This window comes from Puma concolor, chromosome A2 (assembly GCF_028749965.1).
Source record: "Puma concolor isolate L17-30 chromosome A2, mPumCon1.1.hap2, whole genome shotgun sequence".
Lineage (NCBI taxonomy): Eukaryota > Metazoa > Chordata > Mammalia > Carnivora > Felidae > Puma > Puma concolor.
In genome coordinates this window covers 131,099,089-131,122,825 of record NC_141668.1, presented here as the reverse complement: position 1 = coordinate 131,122,825, position 23,737 = coordinate 131,099,089, and the positions used below count along the sequence as shown (strand labels likewise).

At 40.2% G+C, this 23,737-nt stretch overlaps 1 protein-coding gene across 1 annotated transcript in view; it reads right to left on the bottom strand.

The window, feature by feature from the left end:
* The window catches only part of SHQ1 (SHQ1, H/ACA ribonucleoprotein assembly factor), a 97,209-nt gene extending 91,986 nt beyond the window's left edge, over positions 1–5,223 (bottom strand). The window contains exons 1-2 of the mRNA XM_025922535.2: positions 4,942–5,223; positions 413–477 (exon numbers count right to left, since the gene is read on the bottom strand). Coding sequence (XP_025778320.1) covers positions 413–477; positions 4,942–5,084 — 208 coding nt within the window. The 5' untranslated portion in view covers positions 5,085–5,223. The remainder of the gene's footprint in view (positions 1–412; positions 478–4,941) is intronic.
* Positions 5,224–23,737: the final 18,514 nt, after the last annotated feature.

Sequence of the window (23,737 nt, the reverse complement as noted above, 5' to 3'; positions counted from 1 at the left end):
TGCTCTGTTAGCACAGAGTCCAGCATGAGGCTCAAACTCTCCAACCGTGAGATCATGATCTGAGCTGAAATCAAGAGTCAGTCGCTTAACCAACTAAGCCCCCCAGGCACCCCCCACATAATCTAACTTTCAAACTCTTATTCAAAGTAGAAGAAGTAGAAAATAAAACACCTAGGAAACAGAAACAGGGTATTTAAGTAACTTTAAAGAGTACTGTGAAGTACTTTACAGGACTGAAGAAATTGTAATTGTCAAGAAATCCATGAACAATAGGCACGGGGCGTTAAGAAACAATGAAGTGTGCATTTGCAATACATCTAAAGGTCCCCATAGTATCTTGAAAGATTATGATGTACTTATTCTAACATGAAGAATCCAAAGAAAAAAAGTAACAAAATTCCAAAGGCAATACCTTTATCCGCATCATAGGATCCCTGTTCACTTCCGTTTTCTACAACTCTTCCAGGAAGGGTTAATCTGCAGATTTAATAGGTTACATCAAGTCCTTAAATTACAGAGTATAAGTGACCATCAATGATAGTACGTTTACCACTGGAACCTATAACCATTTTAAAAGGCAATTCTTCAGCATTTCTTTAACATCTTGCAAACTAAATAACTTACATTTCTTCCCTAGCTAAGATAAAAGAAATCACAGCTGCCTCATCTTTCTGTCTGAATACTCCCTAGTCACCAATAAAAGCGATGCTTAAAAAGAAAAACCACAATAAATACTAGTCATCACTATTTCTACAGTACTTTCATCTTCCTAATGAGTAAGGGAGTTATTAATATACCTGGTCCCTGATACAGCAGGGGCTCCAAAAAGGTATACTAAATGGCTCCCCTCCCTCCCAAAAGCATTTTTAAAATGGAAAACAATAAAGAAACAACAAAACCAATTGTTTATTTGGGGCAAATTAATACTTTAAAAAAAAAAGCAAAAAACAAAAGTTTTTCTCAACTCTCATTATTACTATACAGGGATTTTCCCCCTTTCACTGTAAAGGAAATGAACTGATTTCCCTGTTTCCAGTTTTACTCTGGTTCAGTCGCATCTTCCACAGAGGTCCCAAAAGAATTTTTCTAAAATAGAAATCAGGGGCGCCTGGGTGGCTCAGTGGGTTTAAGTGCCCAACTTCGGCTCAGGTCATGATCTCAGTGTTTGCGGGTTCAAGCTCCGCATCAGATTCTGTGTTGACAGCTCAAAGCCCGGAGCCTGCTATGGATTCTGTGTCTCCCTCTCTCTGCCACTCCCCAACTTGGGCGCTCTCTCTCTCTCTCTCTCTCTCTCTCTCTCAAAAATAAATAAACACTGAAACAGACTTTAAAAAATTAAATAGAAATCAGAGTGTCACTTTTCTAGTGAAAAAGTTTTCATGGCTGCCTGACATCAACTCAATAATTTACACTCATGAGTACCACATATGAGACCAGCTCCATTCCATTCCAAACTTAAAATGTGAGGCTCCTTTCCTCCCACATCTCCTATTCATATGCTTCCTATTCTAACATTATAATAACAACAACAACAACAATAACAAAACTTGGCAGGTCCCAAAGGCCCGGGGCTTCACAACCTAGTTAACTTTGATCTTAAGGCTTCCTGGAGCTACAATGCAGTTTCCAAACCAAAATCCTTTCTAAGTCCAACATAAGAAGTCCGTTTATGGATAAACTAGCTTGTTTTAATGGTTACAAACACTAACTTCACTTTCAGAATCTGAACTGAGTTCCAGCTCTGCCATTCGCCATCTCTCCAACTTTTTTTGTATAAGTTAATCAACTTCGAAGCTCATACACTTCATCTGTAAAAAGTGAGAAATAACAGATCTCCCCCAGAGTTACTGCAAGAAGAGGTTATTACTGTGAAGTAGGTAAGCATTCCAAAAATGTAAGCTATTAATACCAATGTTCTTCTCCTAAATTCTTTGTAAGTATAGAGTTAAATTCTTACTGCATAAGAGTGAAATCCTGTTTGTTCACAGATCTGCCACCCCTGATAGACTCTCAGTTTCCCAAGCAGAGGAGCGAGGAGGTTTTATTCACCTCTGCTGTACTGTAGCCAACTGTATTTTCAAAGATGGCCCATCTCACATCACTCCTCCCAACTGTGGGGTCTATGTCCCCTCCCCCTAAAACTGAGTGAGCTTGCAAATGTCCATGGGTAAATGAATGAATAAGTTGCAGTGTGTGTGTACGTGTATACACATATACACATGTATATACATATATATATAAAACACACACACATATATGTATATATATTTGCTCAGCCATAGAAGAATGGAATATTACACAGCCATAGAAAAGAATGAAATCTTGCCATGTCCAACAACATGGATGCATCTAGAGTATAATGCTAAGCAAAGTCAGAGAAAGACAAATCCCATATTCCACTCATATGTGTAATTTAACAAACAAAACAAAGGGAAAACAAAAAAGAGACAAACCAAAAAACAGACTCTTAACCAAAGAGAACAAACTGATGGTTACGGGGGGGGGGGGACTGAATTAAATAGGTGAAAGGGATTAACATCACATTTATCACGATGAGCACTAAGTAACATGCAAAATTGCTCAATCACTATATTGTATACCTGAAACTAATATAACAATGTATATTAAATATACTGGAATTAAAATAAAAATTAATTAACTAGGTTTTTGTTGTTGTTGTTTAAACTGAGTGGCCTTGGGGCCAATAAAATGGAACAGAAATGACAGTGTGATTTCTGAGGTTAGGTCATAAATGATATGAACCTGCCTTGTCCCCTGGAATACTTGACTTTTGAAACTTTCAGCTCCACCCCCCCGCCCTCCACAAAGGAATCAAACTAGACCATGCAAACACACCACACAGGGAGTCCTGAGAGTACACAAAGAGAGAGGCTGTGCCCCAGCCACTCCACCAGTCCCCACCTGCTTTGGCCCTCACTGTTCCAGGTCCAGCCAATATATGACTACAACTGAATTAAAGATCTCAAGTCAGAACAGCTCGGCCAGGCTCTTACCAAATTCCTGAGGTACAACCAGGGCAAGAGAGTTAGATAACTGTTGTTTTAAAACACTATTTGATTGGTTTGGCAACAACAGATAACTAGAACAATAGGCCCTTATAATAAATATCTACTGTTTACTGAACATATGGGCACGGCAATAAAAACTATGCATCCATTATATCAATCCTCACATCAGCTCTGGACGATCACTAATATTAGTCCCATTGTAAAGATTAGGAAACTGAGACAGCATAATTTGCTGTAAGTGCCAGAACTGTTAAGCATGCTGAGACCCAGGTGTGCCCAACTCCCCAGTCCCTGCTACTCAAGGAATGGATGAGCTGGTGTAAAGAATACTCTTTAAAGTATTTCACAAATAACCTCTTATTTGGGCTTCATCAAGACTCCCAAACTTAGGCAAAATGGTTTTTACCTTGAAACTCCTGTTATTGTATTTAATTTTACATTCCTATCACATTTAACATCTTTTCTCTGAGCCTCTGATACCTCATCTGTGACATGAGTTAACAACAGAAACTATGTTGTAGGACTGTCCTAAAATCAAATGAGATAATCCACATACAGTATTAACCTGAAGTGAAAATTCACTAAATGCTTGCTACCACCATCACCATCTACTTTCCATTCTTCATGTCCTGCCTTAAATATCACTTCTTCAAAGTCTTTCCCGGGGCCACTTTACATTTCAACAGGATCCCCTTTATTTTCTTTCCGTGCACTTCCCTTCAGAGTACTTATCACAATTTGGAGTCATACCTTTACTTGTTCGTTTATTGCTATTCTCTCCCCATTAGAATGTAAACTATATGAGACACCACTACACCTCCAATACCTAAAACCCAGCCTGGTATAAATAAATCAAAGGAACAAATGAATAAAGAAATAGGAAAGTGCAGTATATGCAAGTTAAGTCAGGGCTTAATGGGAATCTGAGCAAAACGGTTTCCCACCCAGTGAAGGAACCAGCTTGACTCAAGAGCAAGGTTTATTAGGAAAGTACTTGGGCAGAAAAGGTAGGCTACAGCTACACTTGAATTAGAAAGATTAGGAGAATGGATTTTATGTAGCAGGAAAGGGAAAGGGGTTGACAATGTTTTAGGAAGAAAAATCCGCAGTGTCTTCTGTAAAAAGAAGCTAATATCAATCAATGCCTATTTCCAAGGAGCTCTCGCTGCCCAGGTCAAATGGGATAACACACACAAATACACATAATACGCCTGTATGCGTTAAAGTGAGCCCACGGAGCTGTTGCTACTTTTGTTATGGTTCTGTAAGGAAAAAATGCAAACAGGTTGTGATGAAGGGCCCTCACTGCGAACGCACGACAACCGCAACTAAAGGGCAAAATCAGACAAGTTAGGAGGAGGTAGAAGAACGAGGTTAATTTGGTGTCAAGGGGGCAAAGAAAGGAGAGAATATCAGGAAGTAGGGAGCGGCCCGCCAAGCGTCGACACAACTCTTAAGCAGAAGGTCGACTGATAAAAGTCAAAAGGACTGGTCAGTTGGGAAGTCAGCGCGCACCGTCCTGGAGCAGGGGATAGGGTAGGAGGACCAACGCAGGGCGATAACAACAGTAAAAAGGTACGAGAACTAGGGCGATAGGACAGAAACTGCAGACGTTACAAGATCCCAAACGCCAGGTCTTATAATGGCTCGAAATCTTTTTTACGGTGGGGATTTAACAAAGTTTAAGAACGGAATGAGCTTGTACAACACGTGGAATGCACTTCTGACGAGGTCATTTCCTCAGCACTGAAAGAAGCCGCGGAAATCTCGGGAAAAGGCAATCATTAAATCCCTCGCTCTTTCTTCTTTCCTCGGTAAACAGTTATCTCAAGAGTAACTGAGAGATGAAAGATCAATCAACGAATCAATCCCCTATATACATTATTTCCAGGGCCGGACACATAGAACTCGCCTGAGAAAGTACGGCTTGGCGTAGAACTTAAAGTCGACCCCCTCGAAGTAGACGTCAAACTCGGAGACCCGGGCGTAGGGCACGCGGATGGCGACGGTAAGGAAGTCGGGGTCCTGGCTGAGGTCGAACGCGGGGGTCAGCATGGCCGCGCCGGACTCAGGTGTCCCAGCCACTTACACTCACGGTCGCCGCAGTCCCGCCACTCAGACTACCCAGTAAGTACCCACGCGGGAGACTGGGTCTCGTAGCCAAGGCGCTTCCGGCTCAAGACGGAAGTGTTTGCGCGTGAGGCAGGAAGTCCCGCCCCACGCCGATCTCCATGGAGACTGGACGCTGTTAGTGGAGAAAGGGCGCGGAGCGTGGGGATTTGACCGCAGAAATGGAACTAAGGTGAAAACTTGGAAAAACCGGGACTACAATCCTCCTTAGACCCACCAACCCTGTTTCGAAATCCTAAGAGATTAATTTTAACCTCACTGGACTTGGAGGTAGACAGACCCGCGTTCGAATCCCTTCTCGGCCACCTCTCAGCTTAAGACCTTAGGGAAGTTACAAAACGTCCCCATGCTTCGGATAACTTTTCGATAAAATGGCACTAACACTAACCCCGCAGAGATGTGAAGATAACATGATATTATGTAAGTAAACCTCTAACAAGGTACCTGGCAAGTTGTCAACGCTCCTTGTATGGAAGCAGTCACCGCAGAAACCACAGCAGCGTCGTTACTGTGGTTTCCTTAGTTCTCACCTGCCTTGTCCGCAATTCCCCCTTTCTCCAGCCCCTCTCCGTGTTTCACTGCCCATTTCTCTTCCCCTCCCTTTCCCTCTCCCTCTCTTTATCTGTTACTTTCTTTTCCCTTCCGATTTCCTTGAGTAGTTTTCTCGTATACAGATCGTCCATCTCCCTAACCTCGTTTAATCTCTACTATGAGTTTCAAAGAACACGAGTCAAGAGAGGTTAAGCCCTGTATCTTATAATCATGCATCTTAAAATTACCAGAACCCAGAACGTTGACTCTTAAACCCTGTTAGTGCCTGAATTGACAAATTGCTGTACCTCCATATCCCTTCTTTCCTTTTCTCACTTTTCTCTGTACACTTTAGTCTATGCTCCTCATACTCTCCCAGTACCCGTCCCACTGATGTCCATCTTTCCCTACTTAGTCCCTTGGCCTTGCTTCTTCTTGTTGTATTTGCTGTTATTCCACCAGAAACTAGATTAGTCCAGGAAATAGTATTTACCTCCTGGTTTTAAATGTCAATGGAAAAGGGGTAAGAGTCATCTCTGTGGTAGTGGACCAGATAACTTCAAAAGCCTTTTCAACCTCCAATTTTTATGAATCTTAAAAATTAATTAGGACCCCGGAAAACAATAGTAGGAGCAAATAAAATAAAAATTTCAAAATAAAAACCACTCTGTTTAACTCTGGGAGTTTTTTGGTTTTTTTTTTTTAATGTTTATCCATATTTTGAGAGACAGAGCGTGAGCGGGGGAGGGGCAGAGAGCGAGGGAGACAGAATCCGAAGAAGGGTCCAGGTTCCAAACTGACCAAACAGAGCCAAACAGGCCGACACGGGGCTGGAACTCACAGACCGTGAGATCATGACCTGAGCTAAAGTCAGACGCTCAACCGACTGAGCCACCCAGGCACCCCATAACTCTGGGAATTTTTTTAAAAAATAGTTTACTTACTTCTGAGAGAGAGAAAGGGGAGCGGAGGGGCAGAGAGAAGGGGACAGAGGATCCAAAGCAGGCTCTGGCCTAACAGCAGTGAGTTGGATGCAGGGCTCAAACTCACCAACCATGAGATGGTGACCTGAGCCGAAGTCGGATGCTCAACCGACTGAGCCACCTAGTCGCCCTAACTCTGGGAGTTTTAATAAACACAAAATAAGAGGTTGTGTGTGAAACACTTGAAAGAGTACCTTTTATCTTTTTTAAGTTTATTTTATTTATTTTGAGAGACAGAGAGTGCAAGCGGGGTAGGGACAGAGAGAGAGGGAGAGAGAATCCCAAGCAGGCTCCGTGCTGTCAGCACAGATCCGGGCTGGGGGCTTAATCTCAAGAACCGTAAAATCATGACTTGAGCCAAAATCAAAACCCGGCCGCTTAACCAACTGAGCCATCCAGGCCCCCGAAACAGTACTCTTTAAACATTGATCTATTTCCTGGATAGCAGAAGGATTCATTGAATTAACTGAATACTTAGTATGTGCCAGCGCTGTGCCAAATCCTTTATAATGATCTCCCTTTTCCCTCCTGACAGCTCTTTATTTTTTTTAATTTTTAATGTTTATTTCTGAGAGAGAGAGAGAGAGAGAGAGAGAGAAAGCATGAGTGGGGGGGGGCAGAGCAGAGAGAGAGGGAGACACAGAATCCAAAGCAGGGTCCAGTCTCTGAGCTGTCAGCACAGAGCCCAACGCAGGGCTCTAACCCACGAACCATGAGATCCTGACCTGAGCCAAAGTCGGATGCTTAACCAACTGAACCACCCAGGCACCCCTTGACAGCTCTTTAAAGTAGGCATTCTATATTCCCATGGCAGGCACAGTATCTCACAGCTGTGAGTGGTGCAATGGGAATTGAAACCCAAATGAGTCTGATTCCTGGGCCCAGGCTCTCATATACTATAGAATTGACTCTATGTTACCAATCCCTCCAATATTACCATGTACCCAATTGTTCCACATTTAGACCACAGGTATTATCATAGGCACTCAATATTGAAAATGAATTGATGCAAACATGGAATCAGCAAAACTCTTAAAGGGTCCCTTGAGATAGGCCTTTAGCTGCTCTAGAAAGAATCTTTACTTCTACCAGGGGACCTCATTTCTATAGGTCACAAGCATTAATATTTTTAAATTATTAATGCCAAAGAATTAACTGAGACTGAATCTATGTTATCCATGAGGACACTGTAAGTGAAAGCACGTTACAAATTAGAGCTGTGCACTTCCTAGATATTTTATTCTGTGTTTGAACACACACACACACACACACACACACACACACACACACACAGGATTGCAATACAGTTAGACTGTATGGTTCACATACAATATATGTAAGAAACATACATTGCATCTGCTATAGCACAAAATATTGACAGCTGTACCTATATAACAGGATTCTGTTGTTTTACTTCTCAGCAAGAGTTCATTTTATTTTGTATTTCCAATTAGCAGTAAATTATACAAGTTAAATACATTCTCTTTTTTAAAAATAGAATATTACAGGGGCGCCTGGGTGGCGCAGTCGGTTAGGCATCCGACTTCAGCCAGGTCACGATCTCGCGGTCCATGAGTTCGAGCCCCGCGTCGGGCTCTGGGCGGATGGCTCAGAGCCTGGAGCCTGTTTCCGATTCTGTGTCTCCCTCTCTCTCTGCCCCTCCCCCGTTCATGCTCCGTCTCTCTCTGTCCCAAAAATAAATAAAAACGTTGAAAAAAAAATTTTTTTAAATAGAATATTACATTCACATAAGTTTCCCATATAAACTTACATGTAAGTCTTTGCCATCTAACTGGTCCTCTCTTCCACTTCCCCAAAGTTAATCATTCTAGATACACTTGCAAACATTCTACATTTCTGTATACATTTCTAGGTACCGTGTTACTTTGTTTGTCTGTGCATAGGTATGTTATCACACTACAGATGTAAATCTACAACATTATTTTAATTTTTTACTTTGGTAATTTTTTAGACATATCTACATTGACTCATAGATCCAGTTGAGTTCATGTCTAGATATAGACATTATTTCAAAAGAAAGACAATATTTCATTTTTTTGTGTTAACTCTAGAGGAAAATCAAACAGGAATGAAGTTTTTCATCATTTTTTGAGCTATTCAATGCCTACAGTATTTGTTTACATTTTTCCTTCTCCTTAAGGCTTACTTTTGGATGCCATTCCGGTGTTTTAAAAATAATCTTTTGCTTGGCCACATTATTGAGGATATGTATATAATCTACATCTTTGATTATATTGAATCAGCCCCTCTTCTAACAAAACTTGATTGTGATCTTCAAGGTTCAAAATTAAGTATTAAATTTAAAAATATTTTTTCTATAAACATTTCCAATTTCAGCCTTATGACAAAATGCTATTGTTCTAGCAGTCTTTTAGGGTGAAATACTCCTTGTTTCCAGAAGGTGGCATTCGTACAGTCGATTAAGACAATGTTATTACAAAGAACAGAATTTTAACTTATGTTGGAAATAGCTTCCTCTAAAAAGCTATTTATAACTCTAGTTGATTCTCTGAGCCATTTTAGGAAGCGGTGGGATCTTATGCAGAATTTGCAAACGACACCTTAAATTGTTATTATTTTGGCATACCTCCTTTCAGACTCCATGGAAGTATAGAAAGACGTTTAAACAAAAATGGTATCATACTCTATATTTTTAATTTTTTCCACCTAACATAGCATTGAAATATTTCCATTTGGCCACTTTTTTGCCAAGAATATTGTATCATAACCATACGCTCCTTATTTACCTGTGTTAGTATCATAACCCTTAAGAAATGAACAAAGTGGTGATTGTTTTTGAGAGATGAAAAAAATGAAACCAACAGTAGAATCATAAACATAGATCATAACCCTAGGATAAAAATACAGAAGTTAGGAGGCGCTTGGGTGGCTTAGTTAAGCATCCGACTTCGGCTCAGGTCATGATCTCACAGTTTGTGGGTTTGAGCCCTGCATCAGGCTCTGTGCTGACAGCTTGGAGCCTGGAACCTGCTTCTGATTCTGTGTCTCCTTCTCTTTCTGGACCTCCCCCACCTGCTCTCTCTCTCTTTCTCTCTCTCTCTCAAAAATAAATAAATGTCAAAAAAATACGAAAGTTAGAATACAAACTCAATAAAAACATTTTGAAGTATGAAATAAAATTATCCTTTTATATAACAGTAGTAAATACAGTAAGACTAGATATCCTAAGCTTTGCGATTCCCAGAGGGCTTGGATGAATTCTTGGGTAACTTACAGATAAATACTGGATCGTAAAAGAGGCTTAAGGGATGGTCCCAACAGGAAATAGAGCAGCCCATGAGTCTCCACTGTTTTTTAAACCCTTTGTAGTTAAGCACTTTTTCTGATCTTTGCACCAATCCTTCAGCAAATTCAAGTTACGTTGTTAAAAGAGCACAGCACTGGCAATAACAATAGCACAGTAATGGGTATTTCAGGTAGGATTTAGTGCAATTTAAATTTCATACAAACTCAGGAAAGTTCTGAAGAAGATCTAACATGGCTGCAGCTGACACCATTACGCTTTTTGCAACATTTTTGTGCAGTGTGTAGCCAAGGGTTTAGCACCACATATTTCAAGATGCTAGTCTCATCCCATTAGATGAAACGCAGATCACATAAGAATGCTAACCAAACAGCGTCTCAAGCTTCCTTCATTGTGTAACATCATATTTCTAAAAGCCATCTACATAAGGTGCGGTTTTGATGCCCTGCCCAGGTGCCCTTTAGGAAAACAGGGAACCCATCTGTCACTAGTAAGGAGTGTTGTTAGTGGCTTGCCCTTAACCGCTTCTTCAAAGAATTGCCTTAGTCCAGTGTTTCTCCACCCCAAGTATTTCTGGAAGACAAGTCTTTGTTGTGGGGGGCTGTCCTGTGCATTGTAAGATGTTTAACAGCATCCTGGCCTCTAGCTTCCCAATACCAGTCCCAGCCCTGCAGTTGTGACAACCACAAATATCTCCAGACTTTGCCAAATGTCTCTTAGGGGACAAAATTGCCCACAGTTGAAAATGACTGCCATAGATTGATTGGAGGCTCCAGGAAATAATTACCACCAACACCACTACCACTCTGCCATCAGGCCCACAACCATGAAAATTGATCTGGGGTACTGAGACTGCCTTAAAGGAGCAGATGACTCCAGTGTGGCTTATGCTTCAGAGTTCCTTGTGGCCAAGAGTAGATTTTTCCTGAGTCCACATGCTCATTCAGTTCTTTCCCTATCTTTGTCTTTCTTCACTTCTCCTTTACTGGTTTCTCCTGCAAACACCTCTTGGATAAATCACAGGCAGCCAAATCCTTGCCTCAGGATCTGCTTCTGGGGAATAGATCTAGGGCACCTGACCCATGAGCTCATCTTAAAAAACTCCTTCCTTCACATTCTTTACACTTCTGCAAAATGACTGGAGTAAAGTATCTGCAATATCTACAGAGACTACCTGATGAGATTTTATGTTAGTTTTTTTTAAGGTCTCATAATCTAGTTATCATTAACCTAACTAATGCTGTCTTTGATTCAGAGTGAACATATTTTTCATTCTTTATGCAGAAATTATTTAAATGTACCTCTTCTGGCGTCAAAGATTGTGGTAGATTGTACATTGATACAAACACCTTTAAAAATTGCTGGGCAGTACATACTAATAAAGTTAGACATGTGTATGCCCTAACATCCTGCAATTTCTCTCTTTGATATATAACAGAAATGAGTGGTAATCATCCCATCAAGAGGTATGAATGAGAATGTGCGTAGATGCATCATTCATAATAGCCCAAACTGGATACAATTCAAGGGCCTATCAAGAGTGCAAGAGACAGATTGTAATATATTCACTCTGTACTGCAACAAAGCAGTAAGAAAGAATGAACTTCTATACAACACCAAAAGAGTTCATATACTATGTTTCTATTTATATGAAGTTCAAAAGGGGAAAAACTAATGTATAGTCATAGATGTGAGAATAGCAAGTACCTTTGTGAAGGTGGTTATTGACTGGGAGGAGAGATGAGAAAACCAGCTGGGTGGTGAAAATTTAGTCAATGTCTTGATTTTGGTGGGGATTACACGAATATACACATAGATAAAAATTCATGGAGCTGTATATTTGAGATTTGTGCACTTTATTGAATGTAATATTTATTACATATTGTATGTTGTATGGAATGTTTATTGTATGTAATATCTCAATTAAAATGAGATTCTGTGCATGACTAGAAACCAATCAGAGATTTGGATCACTCCTGGATGCTACCAGCAGATAGCTCACATCTGTGTCTCTCACATGGGATTGCCCTTGACTGCAGAGAAGTGCCCTGTACAGAGTTAACCCTCTCCAGAAAGCGGATGCCATATACAAAGGCCTGGTGTCCTATCTCATGTGGGACAACTTTGAAAGTCATCCCCACTCCAGAACGTCCTGTAGAATTGGCAGAGGCCTTGGTTGTATTGCATCTTAGGCCTCTGTCCAGTCCCACCCTCCCCTTCTTACAGGTGTAGTTCCCAAGAGCATCACCCCAAAACCATCTGCATTCAACTGTCCTTCTGAAAACTGTGTTTCCTAGAGTCCCAAACTAAGATGTTGTATGTGCTACAGATCCACTTTCCTCTCAATACTGAAATTCCCAAAATTAACTCTATGACCTTTTTCTTGATTTTTCTGCAAGACCATTTCCCGACATTTCCTCACTAAGGGGGTCTTATAGCCATGATTTTGACTGTATTGCAAAAAAACTATTGCTAGGGCTCTCTATTTTCCTGAATGCCTTTTGAATATTGCAGCCACTCAGAAGAAAACCAATCTTGCGAAGAAAATAGTCAATAAAACTATGAGCTCTAAGCAGGAGAAAAATAGTTTCCCCTGCAATTTGAAACAATTTCTGTTGATTATATGTATTGTAAACTCATTACAGGCACTCCTCTATAAAGTTAAAATGGCATAACTGGATTGTTTTATATTGTTTTCCCAGAAGAGTTCACATTAGTCACTTTTTTTCCTGAATAAAGATAAACCCTTTCAACAAGATGCCCTAGTGTTTAACATGTGGTTAGTAATTATGTTATTGTCAATTGTACATAATCAAGACATAGCCTTGGATCCTTCCAATCTTCTCCTTTCGCTTTGCTCCATTCTGCCTTCGGGTTGTGTATATTCTCTGTTAAGGGTTCCTTCACCCCTCAATTGATCTACACCCCTCGATTGATTCTTTTCCTGCACTGACATTTTCTTCATTTCACATCTATTTTTTTCCTTTATGGGTTTTGTTTATTTATACTTGTTTTCTTGATCAGGTCAGTACTTAACAACCACTTTATTGTGACTCTTTAAATCATAATTTATAGCCAATTAGACCTATCCTCTCTTTAGACAAGACTTTAAGAAACAAAAAGAAACAAGAAAACTTCAGCTATGTCTTCATAAGTTTCCAGCAAATGGGATAGAATTTGAATAGACACTATAGAGCCAGTTACTTCCATTATCATAGTTTATATAACTTTTTTTTTCATTCTGGAGAATAATGCTTGAGTTCTCCACTTTTCCCCTAGGCAAAACTGCTCTCAATTATCATAAATTTGTGGTATACACTTAGTCAATAAAAATAGCTGGTATTTATTGGTTGCTTATTATTTTCCCAAGTGACTTTCAAACAATATCATTACTTGATCTCTGTATAAACTCTATGAGGAAAAAGCTATTACATCACCTCCAACATTATTTTGTAGATGAGGAAACTTGGACTTGGAGAGGTTGAGCAATCGCCCGAGTCCCATGGCTTATAAGTGACACAGCCAGGATTGGGATACATAAACTTATCCTATGTCTATCCCCACTGTCTATAAAACACATGTTTCTGTTCTTGATGCTCTGGGAAGAGAGAAGTGAATGGAGATAATAAAAGATGAAAGACGTGACTCTCAACTTCAAGTAATTTGGACTTCAGTTGAGAAAATAAAACACAGAAGGATTAGGAACTGTGGTGGCCAATTTCCAAAGACGCCTCCTCTCACAATGAGCCACTACTCCCAATGACCACACTTTGTTTGGTCCCTTCCCACAGTGAATTGAGGTTGAGCCCGTGTGGCCAGGAGAATGCAGCAGAGGTGACACTACATGACTTCTGAAGGCCAGGTGGTAAAAGGCCTTGCCACATCCACCTTACACTCTTGGAACAGATGCTCTGATGGAAGCTAGCCACAGTGTAAGAAATCCAACTACCCTGAGACCTCCATGCTGTGGGGAAGCCCAACCTAGCTACGTGGAGAGGGTGTATAACCAGCTCCAGCTACCTCAGCCATCCTAGACCAGGCACCGTTCACAGGAGTAAAAATGCCATCTTGGACATTCAAGCCCCAGCAGACTCCACACAGAGAAGAGAGGAGCCTAGCCATCTGCCAGAAACAAGGCACACGGCTTATGGCCCCATCCCAGCCACCTCCAATCCTTTGAGTAACTCCAGCTAACACCCCAGCCATGTGAGAGGAAAGATAAGCCATCCCTGCTGTGCATAATTCCTAATTCACACAATGGTCAGCATAATAAAATGGTTGTTATCTTAAGTCATTAGGTTTTGGAGAGGTTTGCAATATAGCAATTGACAAATGGAACAGCAGTGAAAGACCACAAAGGGTGTACAGATTAAGTCAGGGAGATCCAGAGATAGGGAAATGCCTGGGGATGGAACAATTAGAAAAATCCCATTTCTGATAAGAATGTCTGGGGCCCCAGCAAAGGCTCCAGGGAGACAAAATACAGATAAATAGTGTAGAACCAGGTCACCTTATCTGATTTGAAGACTGCAAGAATAGAAGCAATAACTCAGGTTGGAAAAGAGTCTAGGGCAGAGTGGTGAGGGTGGTGAATGCCAAGGAAAATAATGTTCCAGCTGAACAGGACTATGAAAACAATCTAGTACAACTCAATTTCTTTTTTCTTTTCTTTTTTTTCTTTCTTTCTTTCTTCCTCTCCTCTCTCTCTCTTTCTTTCTTTCTTTCTTTCTTTCTTTCTTTCTTTCTTTCTTTCTTTCTTTCTTTCTTTCTTTCTTTCTTTCTTTCTTAACAAATGAGGAAACTTAAACCTAGGGAAAGAAGTGATTTAGGGAAGGTCACATAGCTGTTTGGCGCAGACATTAATACTCAAGGCTAGAGTATGTATGATCTCTTTCCTCTAGGAACCCACAGTTGGTTAGGGAAATGGGATCGCTCTTTTGCATCTAAATCTAGATAAGCTGTCTCCCTGGGCATCAAAGTACCATAGTATACCCGCCTTAATATATCTGGAAAGCCACTGCACATATAAAGCCAGTTGCTATAATTTGTAGTTGTGAAGTCTCAAACATGTTTTTTTAATATTTATTTATTTATTTATTTAGAGACTGAGCGAGGCAGAGGCAGAGAGAGGGAAAGTGAGAATCCCAAGGAGGCTCTGTGCTCGCTGTCAGCGTGAACCATGAGATCATGACCTGAGCCAAAATCAAAAGTCAGATGCTTAACTGACTGACCCCCAGGCGTTAGTGTCTTCTCCAACACTCGTACCTCATTCTCTTCCTTCATGCTAGAAACCAAACCAAATGGAATCTCAATACCTTTCAGTCTCTGAGCTTTCACCACATTCTTCACTAGGTTTTTTTTTAAACAACTTCACAGAGGTATAATTTACATTTCATAAAATTCATTCCATTTTCAGTATGCTCTTCGGTGATTTTTTAGTATTGATTGGTGCAAGCCTCACCATTGTCCAGTTCCAGAATATTTCCACGGCCCCAGTAAAATCTCTCTGCAAATTTGCAGTTATTCTTTGTTCCCTTTGGGAGCTGCAGACGAGAAATGATTTACTTCGTCCCACTATTTGTCTTTTGTGAACATTTGCGATCAATGGGACCAGGCAATAGGTTGTCTCATGTCTGTCTTCTTTTGTGCAGCACGTTTTGGAGGTTCCTCCATGCTGTGACATGCGTCAGTATTTCATTCCCTTTTACATATGAATAGTATTCCACTATACAGATGTACCCCCATCTTATCTATCCATTTATCAGTTAACAGATATTTGAGTTGTTCCCACTTTTTTTTGCTATTGTGAATAAGGCTGCTTCCGTTAAGTCTTAATCGTAGTAAGGATTGCTAAGTATAGAGACATTACTTACAGAAGTTTTGGGGGTTTTGAGGGGATTGCTTACTAAAATAAGAAAACACAGAAAACCATGAAGAGGAAAATAAATTCATTCAGGTACACTTATGCTATTAGTATTCTACACCTTTTTTCTAACCAAATATATGATTCTTTTCTTTATAATACTAAATGGTACGTACTTTTTAAAAATTGTTATTTTTTTATTAATTTTTTAATTTGAAAGAGAGAGCATGCAAGCAGGGGAGAGGGGCAAAGGGGGACAGAAAGAGAGTGAGAGAGAGAGAGAAAGAGAGAGAGAGAGAGAGAGAGAGAGAGAGAGAGAGAATCCCAAGCAGGCTCCATGCTCAACACAGAATCAAACACAGGGCTCGATCCCACAATCCTGGGATCATGACCTCAACCAAAATCAAGAGTCAGATGCTTAGCCAGGTGCCCCAGCATGTGCTTATTTTAAAATTAATGTTTTCGTGAATAATTTTTCTACATCAGTAACATTCTGTTGAATTGATATACCATAATTTGATCCCAATTACTAGCTAATAATTTATCCCAATGATTAGATAACTCAGATCTATCCATTTGTTTGCCATTATAAATAGCATTAATTGTTGCTATGCTCACAACAGCTATCTACAGACTCAATTCATAAAACTACTTACTTCTGTTTTCTTTCAGATCTTTTCTGGTTTATTGTTTACATAACTTTTTATTTCATCCTGAATGTGGTTTGGTGTGTACTCCAAAGCCATCCTTCCATGTTGACTTAAAAAGCATTCTTCGTTGCACAGCACAGGTAAATATCACCCTGAATCTTTTTCTAGGTCTATATTCTATTTCATCAAGCAACGTCTACGTGCCCATACCAGCTTGTCTTAACTATACCTGACTAATGCATCATGATACATAGAGGTGTTAGTCTTTTGTGAACATTGTCTTGTTTCATGTTGTCCTGGAAAGTCCAATTTTTGTTAATATCTATGGCCTGGGAATTTTGAAACAATTTACACATTTTAATAGCAAAATCATCTTCTGAGTTCACCAAGAGAACTCCTGGGTTGAAGGCAACCTTAGGGTAAGTTATTTGTAATACATACAGTTATGGTTCCCTCTTACCCCGTCTTTCTCCATCTTTGTCCATTCCCTCACCTGACCACCATCTTTTTTTTTTATTATTTTTTTTAACGTTTATTTATTTTTAAGACAGAGAGAGACACAGCATGAACAGGGGAGGAGCAGAGAGAGAGGGAGACACAGAATCTGAAACAGGCTCCAGGCTCTGAGCTGTCAGCACAGAGCCCGACGCAGGGCTTGAACTCACAGACCGTGAGATCATGACCTGAGCCGAAGTCGGATGCTTATCCGACCAAGCCACCCAGGCGCCCCATCCACCATCTTTTATTCAGATCTGAGCTCTGAACTTCCTTCCCTGTCCCTGTGATGAGATGAGTGTGAGCTGTGAATCATAGTGTTCTAAAAAATAAATGGATCTTGAAACCATAGCATCCCTACACAGCATTGCTATGATCTGTATTAGATAGGAATTTTCAATGCACAAAATTCTGGTGTGCCAAAAAAAAAAAAGGAACTTTGACTTTCCGTATCTGAACTTCTCTTTCCAGCTGTAGTTTGCCAGTCAGTTCATGGTAAACCCAGTCACTTGAGAGTTTTTCCTCCATCTCTTTGGGATACATTTCAAGAGGTCAATGTTCTTCTCTTCCTCCCTAATTCATCTCATTTCTAAGAAAGGTTTCAAAGAATCATGGCATTGAGTAGAACAGGGTGAGCTGAGGAGACTGCTGACCCTTGGAGTCATTGCTCTTGCATAGACACATGAAACTATGAAGGCATCCAAAGTTCTATTTCATAGCCATACAGTACATGTCAACTTCTGCTGAGTCACCCCCTCATCAGCACAAGGACCTATCCTGTCTGTATACCCTAGCATGTTTTAGAAGCCCTACTCTGGCCCTTCTCAGGCAGTGCCCATCCAGAGCTCTAGCCCCTCCCCTTTGTAGCACACCCTCTGGATAGCTATGACACGATAAGTCCCTATCTAAATGCTCCCGAGTCCACTTGCAAGGTTGATGTAGGCTTCTTTTCCAAGTGACCCTTCTAAAGTCTAACTCTCTCTGGCGTACACAGCCTCACGCCTGAGGGTGACCAAGGGTCAGTTGTTGGCAGGGCCATGGATGAAACTTTGATGTGTGGGTGGGGTGTCCCTGTATGTGTCAGGGGTGGAGGGAGAAGGGGGTAGGCCAGAGGCTGAGGCTTGGGATTCGCTCTCACCACCTCCATGTATAAGTATAGAACCCTTAAAGTTTATTCTGACCTTCTAGGTTGTTATAAAAGCATATGTGTCAGGCATGAGCATAGAGCACATGTTATTTGACAGTGGTTACTTTGGCTTATGACTGCCCAATATTTCAGCAGGTGGTAGGTAGGTCTCCATTTATACTCTTGCCTCAGACCCTGTGAATACTAGGGGATGGGCCTGATAGGTCTCTATTGCTCAACTTAGTGCCCTTCTCAGGACATAGAACTTTCAGCCATGCTGTGACCCACTCCAGGGCCAAGGAAGCTTACCTCTTCTTGTCTGCTCTGAAGATCTCAGCCATGGGTTCCTCCTTAGTGTTCTCACTCTGCAGAGCCCAGGGAACACCTATGACATGGCCACTCCCAAGGCTCTTTTCCAGTGTCCTCTCAACTCAGTTCCCTCCAAATAACTGGAAGATCTTTCATCCTGCCTTGAGTATTGATCCTAGTGTCTCTTTTGAAATCACCAGCAATTACCTTGAAATTTTTAAAACGATACTTTTTTTTTTTTTTAGTTTAGAAAGCATATCAGGTGCACAGCTTGATGAATGATCACAAAGCAAGCATGCCCATGCCTACCACCCAGATCAGTAAACAGAACATGACCACCACCCCCAAACTCCCTCTCTATCCCCTTTCCAATCACTACCTCTCTCTCCTCCCCAGAGGAAACCAGTATCCTGACGTGGAACAAGAGTAGTTTGGCTTGTTTTTGAACTTCATACAAACACAATTGATTTAGATTCTTTTGTGTGTGGCTTCTTTCACTCAATATTAGGTTAATCAGATTTACTCATATAATTGCATGTAGTAGTAGCTTATTTACTCTCGTTACCATATAGTATTCCATCAAATGAATATGTACCACTATGCATCCATTCTCCTTTTGTTGAGCATTTGGATTATTTCTAGCTTTTAGCAACTATAAATGAAACTGCCATGAACTTTCTTTTACGTAGCTTTGGGTGCACATAGATATGATTTCTACTAAATATACATTATACCTGCAAGTGGGATTTCTGGGGCATAGATTATGCACATGTTTTGTTAGTAGATTCTGCAATTTTTCCAAAGTATTTGGACCAATTTATCCTCCTACCACTGAGGTATGAGTTTTGGTTGCTTCACAATCTCACCAATGCTAGATAGTATCAGACTTTTTTTTTTTTAAGCTTTTTAAATTTATTTTTGAGAGAGAGAGAGTGAGGAAGGTACAGAGAGACAGGGAGAGAGAGAATCCCAAGCAGTCTACATGATGCCAGTGCAGAGACCAACAGGGGTGCTCAAACTCCCAGCCTTGAGATAATGACCTGAGCCAAAACCAAGAGTCTGATGCTTAACCGACTGAGCCACCCAGGTGCCCCAATATTATCGGACTTTTTGATTTTAGTTATTCTGGTAGAAATCTCACTGTGAGTTTTCACCTCTCAATATTTTATTACAAAATTTTTCAAGCAAACAAAAGAGTCAAAAGAAATGTTACAGTGAATATTTTATGTTCACCTGTACCCTCAATTTTTATATGTACATTTTTAAAGTTAGCTTTAGATTCTATACATAAAGAACATAAAGAATCTAGGTTTTGTTAGGAAAAATATAAACAGTATTTCTATCCTCTTTCTGGGCAGAGCAGGGATCTTAACCTTTTAACTTTCTTCTGAACTATCTCAATCGATCTTTCATGTTTTTGTTTATAGATGTTAGTCGCACCCTGATTATAAAACTCCTCCAAAATATTACTTTTTAAAATATTTGTCAATATGTTTTACCTATTTCTTTTCTTTTAAACTTTTTACTTATTTTTGAGAGATAGAGACAGAGCATGAGTGGTGCGGGGCAGAGAGAGAGAGGGAAACACAGAATCCAAAGCAGGGTCCAAGCTGTCAGTACAGAACCTGATGCAGGGCTCGAACTCATGAACTGTGAGATCATGACCTGAGCCCAAGTCAAACGCTCAACCGACTGAGCTGCCCAGCCACTCCTGTTTTACATATTTCTTAACCCACCTCTGCTTCTTACATTCTATTCCTTCTTGAGTTCAGTTTCCTTCGTCTCAACGTATATGCTTATTATTCATTCACTGAATACTCTCCGGACAGTACACTTCCAGACTTTGTGCACTGCATTGTACCCTCTGTATTAGATTGCTATTGCTACTATAACAAATTACCACAAAGTTATTGGCTTGAAACAACAGAAATGCACTCACTTACAGTTCTGGAAGCCAGAAATTTAAAATTTGTTTCAGTGGGCTAAAGCCAACGGGTCAGAAATGCTGGTTCCTTCTGGAGATTCTAGGTCCCGAGCAATTTTGATCCAGCTAGACAAACTCCATTAGTTGCGATGCCTGAGAACAATCCTCTGTGGCGCTCGGCTCTGCCTTCTGAGCCCACAGCTTTGCCTTCTGAGTTATCCTTCTCTTTTTCTGAAATGAGAGCACATGTTTGCAGTGGAGATATTTTAGTAACCCGTTTACTGCCTGTAGAATGTTGGGGGTCCCATGGCCTTCTTTCCTTTAGTCTTATCTTTCTGCCTGAGCTGGCAGTGTTTCTACTGATGATACGTTCTCAAAAACCATGTGGGTCTCTCATGTGAGTTGTGAGAATTCATCCTATTAAACACAGCTCTTTGCTGGACAATATCATCTCCATGCTTGGCTTCTGCAGAGACAACTGAGGATATCCATGAGTCACACACCTAATCTCTTTGAAGAGCCCTCTGTGCAGTTGAATATCCAAATATATATGCTCCTTTCCAGGTACTAGCAACATGTTGTCCAGCCACATCCATGATTTTCTCTCCCGAGTATAGTTTCCTTACACTGAATCTTCTAAATTTTTCCATTTCTTGCAAAGTGGATAGGCTGAGAATTTCCCAAAAGTCCTGGTTCCCCTCCACCTTTTTTCAAACAGTTCTTCCCTAAATTTATTTCTTACCTCTCACATTTTACTAAATGCAGCCAGAAGAAACCAGTCCGTACCTTCAGCATTCCACTAAGTATCAGAGTTCGTCGAGTACAAATTCTGCTTTGCATGTCACTGTGGGAGGCAATTCACCTAAGCTTCTAACACTATGTCCTAAGGATCTCCTTTCCTCCACTTTTCCGTAATGTGTTTCTCATTTCCCCGTGAGCCCTCATCAACAGTTTGTTTAGCATTTTTATTTGTATCAACATTCTGTTTATGACGATTTAAGTATTCCCTGGGACGATATACACCTTCTCTTTTCACTTCCTTGTGAATGCTTACCAGCAACATCTCAAACATCCATATTTCTACCAATAATCTCTTGAAAGAAATCTAAGATTTTTCTATCATGTGCCTCAAAATTCTTCCAGTCTCAGTCCATTAGCCAATTCCCCAACTGATTTGATATTTTTAATATTTTTTACGTTTACACCCTCTAAGTTGAATGACTATTCTTCAGGGCATAGAAGTCCAGGTTCATACATTTTTCTTCAGCACATTGAAAATATCACGTCATTATATTCTGTCTATGTTATGGCTGATGAGAAATCTGGCTTTCATTCCCTTGCAGGTACACAGATTTTTCTTTCTGCAAATTGAAGTTTCCTTGTTTTTCCTTTATGTTCTGTGTATTCGTTGAAATATATATAGGCCTGTGTTTCTTTTCATTTATCCTGTTTGCAACTCACTATGCTCTATCAATTTAAGGATTTGTACCTTTTACAGTTCTGTAAAATTCTCAGCCACTTTCATTTTTAACATTGCCCCCTTTTGCCCCATTCTTAGCTTCTGGAAGTTTAATTAGAAGTATATTAAATTGGGGTGCCTGGGTGGTTCAGTCAGTTAAGCATCTGACTCCTGATCTCAGCTCAGGTCTTGATCTCAGGGTCGTGAGTTCAAGCCCCACGATGGGCTTCTCGCTGGGTGTGAAGTCTACTTAAAAAAAAAAAAAAAAAGTATAGTAAATATTCTCACTCTATCCTTTTTGTCTTTTAACCTATTAAGTTTTTATATTTATTTATCTCTTCATGCTACATTTTCATCAGTTCCTTATCTTCATTTTTTTTTAAATCTATCTTCCTTTAGTTTAAAAACCACTTGGGGCGCCTGGGTGGCGCAGTCGGTTAAGCGTCCGACTTCAGCCAGGTCACGATCTCGCGGTCTGTGAGTTTGAGCCCCGCGTCGGGCTCTGGGCTGATGGCTCAGAGCCTGGAGCCTGTTTCCGATTCTGTGTCTCCCTCTCTCTCTGCCCCTCCCCCATTCATGCTCTGTCTCTCTCTGTCCCAAAAATAAATAAACGTTGAAAAAAAAATTAAAAAAAATAAAAATAAAAGCCACTTAAGTTTTTATATTTATTTATCTCTTTGTACTACATTTTCGTAAGTTCCTTATCTTTTTTTATTCATCTTCCTTTTTTTTGAGTTTTCTTTTCAGTTAGATTTTAAATGCAATTTAACTTTTAAGTTGGGCTTCTAATTTTATTATTACAAATTTTGTATTACTAGAAGTTATGCTTTTTTATTTTCAAATCTTCCCTCTCCCTTTTGGTAGTCTCTTATACCTACATGTAGTTTCCATAACCTCTCTTGTAAAAAAGGTATTGCACATACTTATGTTCTTTTGCACAGTGACTGTTCCAATGCCTGTCCTTTTTGCAGATTGTTCTCCACATTTTGTTCTTTATGTTGATTCTTTTTTTGCTATCATAATTTTTTTTTTAATGTTTATTTATTTTTGAGAGACAGAGACAGAGTGTGAAGTGGGGAGGGGCAGAGAAAGAGAGAAAGACACAGAATCTGAAGAGGCTCCAGGATCTGAGCTGTCAGCACAGAGCCCGAAGCAGGGCTCGAACTCACAAGCCATGAGATCATGACCTGAGCCAAAGTCGGATGCTTAACTGACTGAGCCACCCAGGCGCCCCTATCATAATTTATTTTATATGTGTATTTTATAGTTTGGGATGATGAAATCAAGTTCCTTGGAATTTTATGTGTGTGAATTTCCTGAAACCTAGTGTATTCATTTCTTAGGGTGACCAGAGCAAATCACCACAAACTTGGTGGCTTATGGAACAGAAATGTACTGTCTGAGGCTTCAGGATGTTGAGAATTTGAAATCAAGGTGTGACCAGGGCCATGCTCTCTCGGAAGTTTAGAGGAGAGTCCTTCCTAGCCTCTTCCAATTTCTGGTGGCTCACAGCATCTCTTGGCTATGTCAGTATGACTTCAATCTCTGCCTCCATATTTACATGGCTTCTTCTTTCATGTATCTGTGTTTCCCTGTGTCGTCTCTTCTTCTTACCAGGATAAGTATGCCAATCATTGGATTGAGGGCCCGCCCTACATTCAAGGTGATTCATCTTGGGATCCTTAATCACATCTGCAAAGATCCTATTCCCAAATAAGTCATAGTCTGAGGTTATGACTAGACATAAATTTTAAGGAATCACTCTTCAGCCCACCATACCTAAGATTTAAGTGTGTTTTGCCAATTAAAGTTTGCTTTTGCTTTTGGAACTTGGACTATCTACCACTTTTTGGTTGTTTTAACCTAAAATTTCTCCTTGGATGTTTTTTCTTCTTCTTTTTTAAATTTATTTTTAGTAGTTATTATTATTATTATTATTATTATTATTATTA